At 32.0% G+C, this 17,602-nt stretch overlaps 1 protein-coding gene across 3 annotated transcripts in view; it reads right to left on the bottom strand.

Moving 5' to 3' along the window:
- Nucleotides 1-3,997: 3,997 nt before the first annotated feature.
- The window catches only part of LOC106470324 (atlastin-2-like), a 57,961-nt gene continuing 44,356 nt past the window's right edge, over nt 3,998-17,602 (bottom strand). For 2 of the 3 annotated variants that reach the window (XM_013930874.2, XM_022398947.1), the window contains 4 exons: nt 15,581-15,730; nt 14,754-14,968; nt 7,240-7,306; nt 6,307-6,856 (listed from right to left, as the gene is read on the bottom strand). In XM_013930874.2, coding sequence (XP_013786328.1) covers nt 6,740-6,856; nt 7,240-7,306; nt 14,754-14,968; nt 15,581-15,730 — 549 coding nt within the window. In that variant the 3' untranslated portion in view covers nt 6,307-6,739. Of the gene's footprint in view, nt 6,857-7,239; nt 7,307-14,753; nt 14,969-15,580; nt 15,731-17,602 lie in introns of all 3 variants that reach the window. The other variant, XM_013930873.2, reaches the window with a different exon arrangement.

The raw sequence follows: 17,602 nt of genomic DNA, 5'->3' as shown, positions 1-17,602 counted from the left end.
TACATAGTTAAAATCAGGGGTTTGATTCCCCTTGGTGTACACAGCAGAGATAGACTAATGTGGCTTTGCTATAAGAAAACATATACACACACACACAAGATAGATTGTTTTTTTTTTCAATCTGAGTTGATTGTTCTCTTCTGGGTTGTGGTTGACCAAAGTCAGTGTTTCAGATGCTTTTCTACACATCACAACATGTATGTCCACCTGTCGCTATCTCTGGCTTGTCCACGACAATGACATTATTCATGTGCATGCTTTTACCTTTGAGCTAGCTATATCTTTGTACTTTTTCAATTGGGACATGACATCATTCTCACAGCAGATACATTTTTTAGGTCTCCATTTCCACTACTATAGGAACAAATGACTCTTCTACCATACAAAGATCTTTCCATGGTGGTAACCTCCCTCCTCCTCCTTTGAAATAATTTTACCTGAGTCGGCTACTCAAGTTCATAAAGTCTGAACAGATCCCCATTCAGTATATAGTTCACTTGGGAGTCTTTTTTTTTTTCAACTTGGGTACATGGTAGGCTCAGCTACCTTCTTTAAGTCTTTCAGACATGGAGCTTCTGGTTACCAAAGTTTTTGTCTCCTACTCTTTCTCCAGGGGAAGTTCAATTGCTTTTGGTAGTGGCTGTGACCGAGGCTCCTGTTCTTTTCAGATGTGCCTATATAAATCCCATTCTTTGGAACCTCTCTGATCAGTAAATATGTTGATTATTTTTATCTCTAGTATCTTCCCCTATCCCCATCTCTCACTGTTGTGATAGCTTGATCAATATCACATAACATTGGGTAGCCCTCTCCCAACTACCTCGCCAGGACCTGCATCTGTTCACTGATGCCTCACTTTCTGGGTGGGAGGCAGTTCTGTATACCTAAACTATTCAGGGTATGGACTCCAGAGAAGCTTTCCATTTATATCAACATCTTAGAGCTTTTGGTTGCTTATTGAGTTTGTTGGCACCTTCATTCTCGTTCCTGGTCATCTTATGATGATCCATTTAGACAACTCCACTGTTTTGTCTTACATCAACTAACAGGGACACAATCTTGGACCTCTGCTTTCTTGTTCTGGATTTCCCTTTTTATGCCCATGACCACCACATTTGGTTGCAGCTTGTCATGTTTCATGCTTTGAACCTGGTGACAAATCGATTACCTCACTTGTGCTGCCTCTCCATCCTCTGTGTTTCAGTGGATTTGTTCTCACTTTGGGAGTCCTTTCATCAATGTCTTTGTGACTCACTTCAACATTAAGTTTTCTATTGTCTGGTCACCAATTCAGGACTCTGCAGTTATGGCAGTAGAGGCTCTGAGCCAGGATTAGATCAGTCTTTTCTTTTTGCCTATCTTCAACTTTATGTCAGAGCTCGCTTTTATCCCTTTCAGGTCCTTCTCACTGCTACCCTTTGGCCAGCTCAGTCACTTTTTCTACCCTTATGCTTGTTGATGCCCAGAGAGGTTTTTCCACCTAGGTTCCTCTTACAACAGTCTCATATGCCCATCTTTCATTATGAGATGTCTTGCCTTAATTTTTACATAGGGGGTTTACCTAGTCCCTCATCACACAAGGGAGTTTTTCTTGCAGAGTAGCCTGTTTTCTGGCTTATTCTTCTCACTCATTGGTTCTTATACTAAAGGTTAATTTACTTTATTTCTTTTCTCTCTTTGAAAATGCATACTATAAATAATTGAATTTGAAATTTATATAAATAATATCAACATGTTTCTCAATATAAATAGTATTCCATTTATATATCCTGGATTGGATTATTTCATTTTCCGATTACTTTTCTGTCCTTCCTCATACACGTCTAATATCACAGATCCAGGAACTAAATATATGTGAAACCAGTAAACTGATATGATAAATTCATTTTTGATAAATATTTATTTAAATACAAACTTCTAGAAATTTGTATGCTTCATAATAATAAACGTTAATGATGACCCTGAAAGCTTAAGTGTTAACTAAATGGGTTTATGTTGTAACGTTTCGGTTCAAGGATCACTTCAAGCAAAGAATGTAATACAACTGACTATAGCAGAGAACAGTATGGAATTTTAACATAACACGAAACACGCAGGCGCGAAGCAAGTCTGCAATAAGTAACAAAATATAAATCAAACCTTGTTAGCGAGGTATAAAAGATATTAAAATGCCATTATCTTAATTAATTTTCTAGACATTATTACTATAGAGAACAATGGATGTTTTTCTCAAGAATTATATCCGAAACTAACACACGATGGTGTACCTTTCAACTTTTCTTCCACCCATTCTACTGCTTTAAAGGAAACGGTAGCTTATTCGTAATTTATATGTGTCCAACAACTCTTCGAATGTTTTCGTTTACGGATTTACTGTTCAGTTAGTGATACCTGAAGAAGGGCATTGTCCGAAACGTTGTATCCACAAGTGTATATATGTAGTTAACTCCTTGATGGTTTGACCTACAACATCTTTTTTATCTCTTTCAACAACCACAACGCGTAATTTCCTATACAGTTTTATCACTCTTTACGACAGTTCATAAGGGCGAACAACTGCAATAGATCCATCTAAGAGCAGATATCTAATACAGAGCGAAGAATGAAACTGTTTAAACTGATCGAGCAATAAGCTGAGAACATTTGTACTGATATACAAAAACCAAGTCTAAATGTGCAACAGAAACAGTGGCTAGTAATCAACACCGAGAGATCTTGAAATTACGACCGTAACAACATTTTAATATGAATAATATACTTGAAATATATATATAATGTATAAAAATGAAGGTACTTACACATATAACTTTTTATATTTTTTGTTTTATACTTCGTTAACAATGTTTTATTTATATTTTGTCTCGCTCAGCACCTATATTTCTCGTGTTTATGTTCAAATTCCAACCAATTCTCTACCATAGTCAGTTGTATTTTGTACTTTGCCTGAAGTAGGCCTAAGGCCAAAACGTTACAAAATAAGTCCATTTAGTAAGTGTGTAGAAAGCAATTTTATCCATATTTTTCGTTGTTGAAGTTTATTAAAGAATTCCGCTCTTAACAGAGCAGTATCTTTGACTGATGAAACACGTAGTTTGGGCTGGTTTTTACTTTGTTTATAATTCATTGAAAGTAAACCAATGTATACGGGATACTTAAACATGCATATCAAAATTTTTTGTAACATTTGATGATGATGATGGAAAATAAAGTAGTACTGAAAATTGACACGTAAATCTTTTTTTTTTGAAAAATATTATGAATAGGACACAACTCAAATATTCTTAACTAAATAGTGGAACTGATTGTCACAGTTATAATACCTTCAAAGTTAGAAGTGCTGGTTTAATACTTAGATCTTCCAAGCCACAGCTAGACAGTAACAATGCTTGACTCTTGTTAAACAAGTCATTTATATATACACACACGAACAGAACATGTCACATTATCGTAATTCCCCACCCACAAATTAGAAACACAAAATCTTTGAATATATGAAACCTCTATTCTTACCAACTACAGTACCTCACTGAAGTTTCTTAAAACATTTGAACCTATATACATTATAATTAGTTCATAATATGTTTGTATTAGTCATCTAACACCTCCCATTTCTTTCCTACTAACTCAAAGTTTTGCTCCACATTCACCAGGGTGTATCACATATTGTAAACAAAATATCTGCATACAACAAAGTTCTATATTTTTAAAAAATCCCCTCAAAATCAATTAAGTTTTAAACAGTCCTTACAGTAAACATTCAAAACTGAAATTTGCACAAAGATTGAGTTACTTGAAAATGACAGCAATAGCAAATACCATTTAATAGCTATTTCATAAGCTAATATAATGGAAGTTTCAAGTTTTGCACATTTTCAAACGTAAGTACACAAAAATTCGAGATATTAGACTCTTGCGTTTTTATTTCTCCTAAGCTAAAAACAACCTCTTATATTCAAACAATATAGAAGTGTCTTTCAGTAAAGAAACTGGACAATAATTTGTGTTAATAAAAGAATTTATTTTCCAACTCTCCCTGAAATTCAGTGGGTTACTGAAAAATTAAAACTGTACATTTATACAGTACTATACTACAGCCAATACTATCCATGCATATCCCAAAAGGAACATTTACTAACAAGTTACCATTTAACATCTAACAGAACCATTTTATGAAATTTTATACATTAAAATATTCAGTTTTATCTGACAATTTTATCATAGAAACAATTAAATTTTCAAAATTTAACAACATTCATTACCTTAGACATATTTAGTATTAACATACCTAAATTTAACTTTAATAATAAATATGCTCAGTAAATAACATTTTAATACCTTGTTTTTAAACACTCAAGTAATTCTGATGACTTTTAGAGAAAAAAGAATTAAGCTTTAACATCAATGGCTTTCTTGATATTTATATATAATCAAACTTTCTGAAACCTTCTTAATTTTCTAGGATCTTACAATAAGAAAGGAGGGTTTAAGTTTTACACTTGTATGCATAGCAAAGAATACTGCTTATTGTGAGTAAAACTGTGGTTCTACAACTTAATGGATTAAACATGTTTAAATGAACAGCATGTTATTTATAAGTAAAAGATTAAAACCTTTTAGTGTTAATGAAATTATACCAGATAATCATAGTAGCGAGTTTTAATTCACTGAAATTTGTATGAAGATGAATGCATGGCATCAACATGCATTTTTTGTTGAATAAGTGAAATGTTGTTGTATAGTTTTAAGTTTCAAAATTGTTACAAGTCCTTTAAAAGAGACATGAATAAAAAAAAAAGATGACTGTATTTAAATGTTAATAAATGTTTGGTGGAATTCATTATTATCATTAGTTTGTTTTACCACAAAGCTGTGCAATGGGCTATCTATACCGTGTCTGCTGTAGGGATTGAAACCCAGATTCTACTATTATAAGCTCTGAAACTTAACACTGAGCTACTGAGGGCCACATCAATAAAGAATAAAAATGTTAATCAAACAAGCCACATTTCTGAATCATCTAGATTTGAAGAAAACTAATTATCTTTAGTTATATTAACCTGCTGAACAGTACACTTAAAAAACTGGATGTAAGTCAATGAATGAAATTTAAGTGAATCATATTGAAAACAAAGACAGAATGCTAGAAAATCTGGAAATAACTGTGAAACATCTTCTGGAACTAGGTTAAAAATTGTCCAACTCAAGATGATACTTGTGAAATGGGAGAAAACTACTTTTTGTTTCAAAAACTGGGAGATGATGGCACTTAATTGGAGTAAAATTTACATAAAGTCACTATCACAGTACCCTTATTAATATGCAATATAGGACAAGTATTTTAGGGAATGACAGAACTTTGTACATTAATATCAAATGGTTACTGCTCACAGAAAACATTTTTATTTATATGTACTTATTACTACAGTAACACTATTCCCACACAGCAACAACACCTGAGAAATACACAGTGATACCATAATTCCAAAGAAACCTTTTTTGTGTATCTCCAGTATATGACAATTTTACAAATATTTTGAGAGATATAAAATTCAACAACATTCATGAATTTTAAAAAATATTTTTTATGTAAAATATTATACTTTTATTTTCACATCTGTTCTCATACCTAGCATTTTAAGGGATTGTTAGATTACATACTGAAAGGAATGGTACATTACATCACAAAAATTTTTTCAAATGTAAAATTAAATTCATGACATGAGGCAGTCTTGGTCCACTTTATAATTGATATTACAATATCTGAAAGTGGATCACATGGCTTTAGTAATGGCCAAAATATTTTTATACCTACCCAATACATTTTACTGTATTCATATATATCTCTATACATATATATAAATTTTATTAAATCATCAGCACAGTGTATAATTACACCTGACTTGTAACTTGACAATTTTTACTAACAAACTCACTGAAGATATTTTACACAATGTTTAAATGAAAATACAGAACCTTAACAATTATAAAAGCTACTATTCTGATTTCCTGATACACTTGTATTTGATTTACAAAGAAACTAGATATATATATATATCTCACAGGAAAAGTGTCTTATGGATTTTAAACAAATTCATTACAAAAACATGTTCACCTACATTGTATAAGACTCACTTTTTGTACTACTCGCTTGCATCACAAAAACTATGGAAGCCACCAATTTCTCTTTGCAAATGTTCAGTGTAAAAATAGGACCTCAGAAGTTATGAAAACCAAACTTAAAAACTTCGTGGCTTAGGCACTACGGTAATTATTACTTGTACAAAAGTTACACGCTTTACGGTGTATGTGATAACAGTTTTGCAAACATGAACAAAGTTGATTCACAATATCAGATTGAATTATGACAAATCAAGACAAAAATTATGTGTTTCCACTTCATTCTTTTTATGATATCAGAAACATTTAAAAGTCTTGGAAGAGTCGGGATACAACACCTATTTTTAAATTAATGTTATCCATGGTACAAGTCTAGATACTAAAAATAAAGATGTTTTAAGTGTTTCAATGTTCAATAACATATAAATATTGCAAAGAACTTTAAGGGGGAAACATCATAATACATAATGAGGTTACAAGCCAATGCAAAGCTTTAAGATATACCTGTTTTTAACTCCCAAACAAAAACAAAAACCATTTCTTAAACAACTAAATTAACGTTAACAAACAGATTTTCTGCTCCTGATAAATTGAGCAAAAATTTATTGATGATGTTTAACCATTATGATTTTTTTTTTCTACCATTTACTGAAGGGGAAGCTTCATTATTTAACATAGTTGAGTTTGGCAGCAGTGTGAAGTTGTCAGTGGTTACTAACTGGTAAACGGGTCGAAGAAGCTGAAAGACAGAGTTTCAACACACGTGAAATAATTATAGACATCTAATGCACAATATCAAGAGTAATAATTTTAGTTGGAAAATATCATTTTAATTTCTTTATATATATACATATACTTACACACTAGCCACACTGACAACAACAAATTATTGGAACTTACTTAAAACATTATGGTTGATAGAAAAGATACCCATGTAGGATTTAACAAAAGTAAATTACTGATTCTATCTTAAACCACTTCTACACACACGACTTTATTTACTCTAAGATTTTCAAGATACTAAAAAATGTAATGCTGTTAAATATATCATCATTAAACAATCTAACCCTAACTGTTTACTATTCTCAATGTAATTCTGTATTAGTAAAACACCCTACTTACATTTTCCCATATACAATTTGCAAAAGCATCTATATGACATCCTAACTCCTGCATTTCTCCACTGTATCTGTGTAGAGTAAAAAAAGAAGAAAAACATTAATTTTTTTCTAGTGAATGTTTGAAACTGTAAAAAAAAATTACATTTTTTGCACATAGATATTTTCATATCTATACTTATTCTTAATAAGAAAACAAAACTTTCATACACAACAATACTAATCATCATGTAAGTATCTTTTGGTCCTAACTAATACACACATATAGGTGTCAACAAAATAAACTACACAAGGTTTCTCCACGTTAATAATTACTTTATTGTATACATGGTCAACTACACAAATAAAAATTTCAACTGCAGTAAATGTATTAACTTTCAAAATACAACCATGAAAAAGCTATATTTTGGTAATCATTTTAAGTATTCTTCAACTCTGCACATAATCATACCTCCCACCCCCCTCCAATAACACTTTTAAATTTAAAAGTTTTCATACTTTTTTTGCACCACCATGTCTTTTATGGCCAAGTTTTAATTTCCAATATTCTCAATCATGACAGAAAATAAAAACAATCCATAGAAGAAGGCAAATTTACAAAATAATAAAAATGTATTCATATACAGAGAGTTAAGTATGTTATATGAAAATACATTTGAATATGTAACTTGGCAAGTCATATAACAACTGCAACCAATATAACTGTTGCAGTGGAAACTTAATGCATCAGAACTACACTTTGACATTGTTTGACAATTTGTAAGTAGTGTGATGCTAACAAAAACTAATTGCTTTTGGGAAGAGTAAAGGGATTTCATTAAATAAAAAAAATTAAAAATTTCAAACCCCCTTCACAATTTATCCCAAAAATGTAAGGAAGCATTTGTGATATTGAGGAGGGACAGAATGTTATGCTTGGCCATCTTGCCCCATTTTTTTGAAGCATTAACATTAGTCTAGTATTGTGTGCATATATGTGTATATTTTTCTTTACATATTGTCACCTATAAACAAGCAGGATTTGGTTGTTCTGCAGAGGACAAAGGTTGTTATTATTAATATTATGGTTGACCACATTCTTGGTAGTTTCCAATACACAATTCAAGATGTATTTTACTTAAACAAGAATCCCAATTCTGATCTATGAAAAAATTCAAAGGAAAAGACCTGGTTCAGTATGACATCATCCACTGTTCAGTTGGAAATAAAGATGGGGAAAACGCAAGTAGTGTAAACAAGTACTATCCAATCATCCTTCAATATTTGTTGGATGTCCCATCACGAGTATAAATTATTCAAACTTGAAAGCTGGAATTTTTTTGCCGAGACATGAATAAAACAAACTGGCATGACTATATGTGTGTATTACACACATTTGTGGACAAGATTTCCCAGTAAAATATACTGACTCTCTGGAATAATGTTCCTGTACTTTTCAAAAAATTTCAGTATTTTCAATAATTTTTGTGAATGAACTAAATACTGCATTTTCTAAATAAAATCCCTGTGTTCAGATTGAGAGTTTAGAATTTCCAATAAGGTAACATCCCTTTGTACTTAACAGCACTAGAAAACAAAGAAATATGGATCACCATAGGGTACCAGAATCATCCACAAAGAGACCTGCAACAAATTGTACCTCAATAGGTACAAATCCATAAACACAAATAGCATTTGCAAAAGTTGTCCACATGTCCCACACTAAAATATACAGCATAACAAAAAAAAATGGATCTTTGTATGGAAATGAAGTCAACAGGATATAGATTCACCATAATAAGATTTCCAGCCATACCTCCCATTCAACCACCACATACCTCAAGCAGCTGGAAGTTGAAATGAGTAATCATGTTATTCCATGTAAAAACATACTGGTCAATCACCAAATGCAGTGCCTAAGGAATTTTGTCAAATTAGAATGTTGAAGCAGGCTCTTGAAAACAGTTGTTCTCATACACTAGAATGCTTATGAAAAGCAAAGAGGGAGAAGTGGTGTGCTTTGGAAATGATAGCCTTATAACTGAGAATTTTGCAATGGAAACTATGCAGCACATCTATTGTCAAGATGCTCTGTTATCACATTAAGCATCATCAGACATGATGAGGCTCCAACTGTGATTAAGTATTCATTTCTAAATTAATATCTTTTAACATCTACATGCATGAATAATTACTGCCTGTTAGTTTCAGGTTTTTGGACAAAAGCTACACAAGATAGACAAGTGGGAAGGCAGCTAGTCAACAACACCCTCCACAAGTTCTTTGGTTACACCTTATGTTTAAAAAGTAGGATTTGATCATCAATCTTATAGCAGTCCCATAGCCTGAAAGTGCATAATGCATTTTTGCAGCAACAGATTGCAAGCAATGAACCCTTGGAATTACAGTCTAGATTGCATACTACTAAATCAAACCAAGCTCATTTCACATTGGAAAAAGTGTGATTAAACCTAGAAAATATTAGCCAAAAAAAGTTTAAAACTAAACTTAAGAAAATTAAATTAATTAATAAACATTTCATACAATATCAGATAAAGTAAAGACTATTTATTTGTCCCATCTCTATATTAAAGAAAAACTTAATTACTTTAGTGTGAAAATAAAGTATCGATAAAATACTGTAATACATTTGATCCTCACACGTTAAAGTTAACAGGATTGTCAATAGGCTACTTGTATTTATTCCCAGGCTACAAATACAATGATATGACAAGTGTAGGAGTTAAGCGCTCACAGTTTGTTAGGTGTAACTGGTGCAATGAACGGGTCTTATTTGGAAACTCGGGAATGGTAAGTACTTTTAAGGAAGCTAGCTGTGAAGATGTGCTATTTGTTTGTAGATTGGAGGAGAAATTGGAGGCTATCATAATTAAAGTAGAGGCAATAGATAAAGAGAAGTGTTGGAAATGGCAACAGGATTTCAAGAGGAACTTAAGCTTTTACATGCAAGGGATACATCAGCTAATAATAACTTTCAGAAAGTTAGAAACGGTACTATTAGGGTTAAGTAGTAGATTTAACTGTAATGAGCATGCTCTATATAGCTAGAGATTTCAACTTGTTCAGATGAGGAAGTATTAGAGAGAAGGAAAACAAAACGAGACAGAGAAGTATGTGAATGATAAACTTAAGGAGGTTCTACTTACAGATGATTCGTTGGTAAAGCATGTAGATAGGATAGTCCGTGGGGGTAAATAGGGAGAAAAGAATTAGATTATTCTATCCAGGGACACAGGTGGAGGATATAACTGACAAAGCAACAGATATAATAAAGGGGTCTAGCAATGATGCAGTTTTTGTCATGCACATAGGAGCTAATGCTTTAGGGAAAGGTAGGTCAGTGGAGCTAATTGATAAGTACAGGGGGTTGATAAGAGTATTTAAAGAAAAGGGCCATAACTTAATTTTGTGTCAGGGATACTGCTAAGAATTAATTGTAGGGATGAAGTTATAAGTAGGTCACTTGGGCTGAATGCTAGGCTTAGGTTAATATAGGCTGATTAGATGTTTGGACTTGTGGGATAAGTTCAATGGGAGAAAGGAGCTTTTTGGAATGGATAACTTACATTTAATTAAGGTAGTGGCTGCCTTGTTTGCAAGGGCTATTAACTCAGTTGTAAGGGAAGTGAGGGCTAAGATAAACTAAATAGAGAAAAAAAAGTGTAGAGAAAAGTTTAGCATAGAAACAAAGTATAGTAGATTTGTTACTACTGTAATACTATAAGTATAAGAAATAAAATAGATGACTAGATCATTGGTAGGATTTTGATGTAATGGGAATAACTGAAACATGGTTAAACGTAGACAATTTTGATTGCAGAAATATGGGGTTATTTAATACGGATAGAATACTAAAGAGAGGGTGCAGGAGTAGCTTTAAATGAAAAATGTGAATTACATTTTGTTGAAGTTGAGGATATCAAAGATAATAGCAAGGAGATTAAATCCATTTGGGTTTCTATTAGTGGATATAAAGATAAAAGGCTTTTAGAAAAATTTGTTACAGACCACCAGATGACACTGATGAAATTAGTGAGAAACCTTCCATTGAGATTAAGATTTCAGCTGTTAATGAGTAATAATTATAGTGATTTTAATTTCAGGCACATAGATTGGGAAATGCTAGTCAAACCATGAGGGAGAAAGGTTTTTGGAAGCTGTTTAAGATGGTTTTCTTTAGATTTATTGTTAACTTCTAATATAGAAATGGTTGAGAAGGTGGAAATTTGGTAATAATCTACATGCAAGTGGTCATTGGTCTATTAGGTTCGAGGTTTTGCTGCATATGTAGATCAAGAATAACGATATTTTGGTTCAGAGTTTTAAAAAGGCATATTTTGAAGGGATGCAACAAGAATTATCTGTCGTAAATTGGACAGCTGAATTATTTGGAAACACTGATCAAATACGGCAAATTTTTAATATTCAAGAAAAACATGTTCATTATAGAAAGAAAAGGGTAGCTGCAAGCAAAAAACCATGTTGGCTCACAAAGGGTATAAGGAATAAAATTAAAGAAAAGCATCACAAATTTAAACTGACTGGTATGACAGGAGATTTAGAAGATTATAGAAGATGAAGGAAGTTATTAGGTCATCAAATTAGGAGATACATAAAAAAATGTTGGCTGAAATGTATGTCCTTAAATAGTGGGCAGGTGCCAGAAAATTGGAAGTTGGCTAATGTTACTCCTCTTTTAAAGAAAGGTGATAAAAGTTGTCCCAGAAATTATAGGCCTATCAGTCTTACATAAGTTGTGGGAAAAGTTTTTGAAAGTCTGATAAAAGATTACTTCCAATGTCATTTAACAAAGTTTAGAATTTTATTCGATAGTCAAAATGGGTTCACTAAGGAAAAACTTGCCTTACAAATCTCTGACATTTTTTGAAAAGGTTACTACTTGTGTAGATGAGGGTAAGGGTGTAGATTTGATGTATCTGGATTTTCAGAGAGCATTTGACAAGGTGCTACATAAAAGGTTTGTAAAAAACATTATCTCAGTAGGTTTGGGGGATAAGTTAGCTAAATGGATAGAAGAGTGGCTGGATGGAAGAAAGCAGAGAGGGTTGTTATAAATGTAATTCAGTCAAACTGGATTAATGTTACAAGTGGGGTACCTAAGGGCTCCGTCTTAGGACCTTCGCTCTTTTTGATTTACATCAATCACAGATGAAGGAATAGTCAATAAATGCTGCTGCTTTGCAAAAAGGATGTAGATCATTTAGTGAGTTAGGCAAATAAATGGCAGATGGGTTTTAATTATAATAACTGCAAGATAATGCATGTGAGTTGCCATAATTTGAATTATAAATATAATTTGGATGGGAATAACCTTATCAGTGTTATGGAAGAAAAGGATCTTGGTTTAGCGGTCGACTAGGCTCTTATGCCATCCTAGCAGTTTGCTGTTGTTAGTGGTAGGGGAAATAGGATTTTAGGTTGCATCTACAGAAATACTGAACACAAGTCTAAAAAGGTTATAATCCCAATGTATAGGTCATTGGCTAGGCTACCTTTGGAGTATTGTGTTCAGTCTTGGGTTTCCTTACTTAGGAAGGATACTGAATTGTTAGAAAGAGTTCAAAGCAGGGCTACTAGGATGATACCAGGGATGGAAACGTTGGAGTATGAAGAGAGGTTAAGATCTTTGAAATTGTTTTCTCTTGAAAAAAGAAGATTTAGGGGTGATCTGATTAAGGTGTTTAAGATTAAGGGAATTGATAGTGTTGATACATCACCTTTTTTCATACTTAATGGTGGAAATGGTAGGACTAAAAGACTAAAATATACATTTTAGCAAGGTGGGAGTCATCTTCAGCTAAGACAGTTTTATTTCTCAAACAGGACAGTTGACCTTTGGAGTGAGTTGCCTTTGGATGTGGAGGAGAGAGTAAACTTAAGTGAGTTTAAGAGACAGCTTGATAAATATATGAATGATAAGGGCTGGCTGCAAGGTTTTTTTTTATAGTTTTAGTTTAGTGGATGAGACAGGCCAGATGGACCAATAAATCCCTTGTTGTCCCTAAATATTGTTATGTCAAATTAGAGTTACTGTCATCAGAAAGAAATTATGTAATTAAAAGAACAATGCATGTATGTGTACTAGTTCACATGAAAACCCAATATTTCTATTGGCTAATTGTACAGTGGTACTTTTCTGATTATAAAAGCAAAAAATTAAACAACATTTAGCATGCATTTTTCTACACAAGTGCAAAATGACAACAATTATAGCACTAACTTTAAAGATAATTACTTCAGTAAGATAAACACAAGGAAAAACAGGAAGTTAATCCTTTGCCTTTCCATGGTTTAAAAATAATGCTGTATCATTATATCTCAATACAAATTCCAACAGCTGCCTAAAAATTGACAAATATGCCTAAAGTTTAAATATGTTTCATAAGTAAAACATGAGTTTACCCAGTATATAATCTAGAGCAATTAGCCATTACAGTCACTATCACAACTTCATTCATTTACAATGCTCTACAGCTAACACATTGAATGAAAAAATAATAATTACAGGTTTCAGATGATATACAAATGTGATTTAGACACATATACACACACAAGTAATTAACAAGAAAACATATGACAACAGTTGATTCTTACACTTCTCGATACCATATTTTTAATAATTCACTATTTCACAGCTATTATACATTTCCAACTATCTCAAAACAGGAGCCTAAAAATCAACAATTAGGCCTAAAGTTTAAATACGTTTCATATGCAAAAAACAAGTTTACCCACCACGGAAAAAAAATATTACACCATTTCCATTATTGTCGGTAGTGGACCCAACACTCTGTGTTAATATTTAAGGAAGTAAAAAATATTTGATACTCTTATGGAAGGAAAAAAATAAAAATAGGTGAAACAGCAACAAATGAAAACAGTTATTTTTACACCAATTGATACCGTAATTATAAAAATTCACTATTTTATAACGTCACTTTATCAAGAGTTTGATCAAGAAAAAATATAATAAAGATATTGGTCAAAGATGGCAAATACTGACAAAGACTAAATGTTTATACCAAAAATGTAGTGTTCAGAGATATATTTCATTTATGGTCATTCCATGTTTTTACACTTCTTTATTTTAAATCTAAATACAACAATTCCATATTTTGCTTATCAGGTTTTTGTTTCATTCATGTCCAACTACATGATACAATAAAAGCATTATTTAGAGGACTTACCTATTTAAAATATATACCCTTCTCATATATATAGCATTACTCTTAATTATGCCGCATATGTGAAAACAATTGTTGTTTTTTTGGCTCATATGGCACAGCACATGCTTCATGTACGAGAAGTTGAGGGTTCAATCCCATCTATATCCATATTATTTTTTTGCTAAACAATGTTTCAGTAGGCAATTTGATTACATACAGCATATGCACATGAGTTTATCCACTAATATAAATTTTAAGACAACAGACTAAAATCACACATTATACACAAAAGCATGTTTCTTCTAGTTGAATGACTAAACTAGTTATTTACCTAATGTAAGCCCAAGTACAGAGCATAACCAGTGCAATACCCATCAACAAATTGGAAAGGTTTGCCATAGAGTACACTCCCAGGATACCAAATATGGCAGAAAAAAAATACATAATTAACACTACTGCAAAAAGAGTGGCCGGTGTGCGTGCTGCAGCAAATATATTCTTGCTTTCATTGTGCTTCTGGAAACATTCAAAAGCTTCTTGTATTTCCTAGAAAGAAAAAAAATCATTTAAGCATTATATACACTATATTTACATAATATATATTTACATAATGAAGACTTCACAACAGTAAAATATGATCTTGAATTACCAACCAAGGGTACTTAACCCTTAAGTACTTGTGACAAGAACCAGATTTATATCAAACACTACAAAAAAGCATATCAGTCACAAATGAAGATTTATCATGGGAACTAATCTCAATATTAGATCTGCTCAATATGTACGATATTGTCACGAGCAAAAATTATTCTTATGCACATGGTATGTATAAATAGTTATAAAAACATTTTAGCCAGCATTTGGAGAATAAGTTTGTTTATTTGTAGTTAAGCACAAAGCTGCACAATGGGTTATCTGAGCTCTGCCGTCACAGGTATTGAAACCCAGTTTCTAGCATTGTAAGTCCTGGATAATAAGATCATGGAGAAAAATAAATGGATTTTCAAGAAAAAGATTATTATATAAATATCACATGAATACGAGCAGATACATACATAGATAAGTTTCAACAATAACAGCTATTTATCTGAAATGACCAAAAATTAATAAATTGTTTATTAAAAGCATATTATTAATATATGCAAAAAGATGATTAACCTCTTCCAATCTTTCTTGATAACACTGGGAAAACTCATTTCCACCCATTTTTTTTGTGGTACGAAATATATCCATGGCCTGTTCTTGAAGTCGTAGATGGTCCTCTTCTAGTATTCGGATGTTAAGATATGGACGTTCTCCACCACAAACCTAAAACATATTTAGTGTATACTAAATTCCACTATGCATGTAATTATGTACCAGTTTTATGTACATCATTTAAAGATACATGCTTTTTTTCCTTCTACATATTTACATATGCTCCTTCAAAAACTTTGTTTTTTATAAAATTGAAAAATTTTTTTTTAAGATACACCCAATGAAGTTTTCCTCTTTGTTAGATTGCAATTCATACATATTTCATAATGAGAGCAATTTTGTGGTATCACTGAAAACAAATGAATCACCACAGTCAATTTTTCATAAGTCACGATTACTTCACATAAAACATAGATTTTTTCTCACAGACAAATCTTTAGTGAAAATACTTTTTTTTTAAATCTGAATTTTTGTGTACAACATACTTGCAATGTTTGCTAAAAACATGTCATATTTTCTGAAGATATACTTAGTAAATTCAGTTACAGTACGTATAATTTCACGGTTACATGGAGGTTAGAAAATCAACCAAAATGATTAAGTATATATACAGAGTTAATAAATATTTAACTTCAAAGAGCTTACCATATTGTTAGTAGTTATCAGTATTTTCAAAAAGTAACAGAAAGTGTAAAAAAGATTTTCATCTTTCATTACTGGGTAATATATTAAAATAGTTTTTAAATGGAGTATACACCTTTTGGAAAGCAAGCTTCGATGTGCCCAAACAGTTTATGTCAATCATCCTTTTATGGGTAAAGACAGTTATGCACTTAGAAACAAAATCAAAAATATCTTTAAATTAAACTATTCACAAATTTCATTGTGTGAGGCTTTAAAATCTATAATGAGAACTGAGATTAAGAAAAACAAAATCAATAAACTTCAATACTCCTACTTTGTTTATTGATATGTTTGTTTTCATTATGGACAAGAATATGTGGATCAAACCATGTGTCATTTAGAGCACTGTATAAAAGATCATCTTAAGCCTAGCATTGGTAGTTCTTCAAACATCTACTAGTATTTATTTCAAGATTGTGATGATGTGGCTAACAAAAGTAATTTCATCATTGTATATAGCACTCCGACAATGAACAAGATGTCCACGCAAAAGAAACTTTGGCAATCAAAAAACTTAAATCTTTACTGAACTCAAATGCATAAGTTATAGAAACTATTTTAAAACTGTACACTTATCTGTGCTAGACATCCGTAACTTTGAACTGACAAACTAGAGGGACAGCAGCTAGTCACAAGCAGCCAATGCCAACTCTTGGGTTATTCTTGTTTAACTGAATGGTGGGGTCTGTTACCATCAAAACACAATTGTGGCACCAAAATGCAAAGAAGGAAGTTTGCATTTGTGGTAATAGGATGTGAATATTAAACCCATAGACTCACAGTCTGATATAAAAACCACTGACCATGGTTCAGCACTAAAACAACAAAAGGTTTAGTATAGTATGAACTACAATTGTAATTCAAAACTAACTTTTAGCTACAGTTCAAGAAAAGTTTGCATATCTCAATAGAGGACTTCAAAGAGATGAAAAAAAAAAACCCAAAATTTCTATATCTTAAATACTTGAAATCTGTTGCTGACAGGAAGGATAATGTTTTGGAATCTTACTGCCATATAAACTGATTACATGCACAATCACAGATCATTTTAATAAACTAGTAATATACACTGAGTGGTCACAAGTAAACAGACATCTAATTTTTCGTCATTTAACTCATTTATGCTAACTAATTTGTGTTACAACATGCCTAGAACTCAAGGTTCTCTCGAATTGTCAGATTTTGTTAGAGGAAGGATAGTTGGTCAAGCAAATGGTGGAATAAGTCAGCGGCAAATTTCGCAGAATTTGAAAATCCCGCTTTTGACAGTCAACAGAATCATCGTGCAGTTCAGGAAAC

Source organism: Limulus polyphemus, unplaced genomic scaffold (genome assembly GCF_000517525.1).
Source record: "Limulus polyphemus unplaced genomic scaffold, Limulus_polyphemus-2.1.2 Scaffold3944, whole genome shotgun sequence".
Taxonomy (NCBI): domain Eukaryota; kingdom Metazoa; phylum Arthropoda; class Merostomata; order Xiphosura; family Limulidae; genus Limulus; species Limulus polyphemus.
Note: the sequence above shows the minus strand (reverse complement) of the source record. Positions and strands in the feature narration are given on the sequence as shown.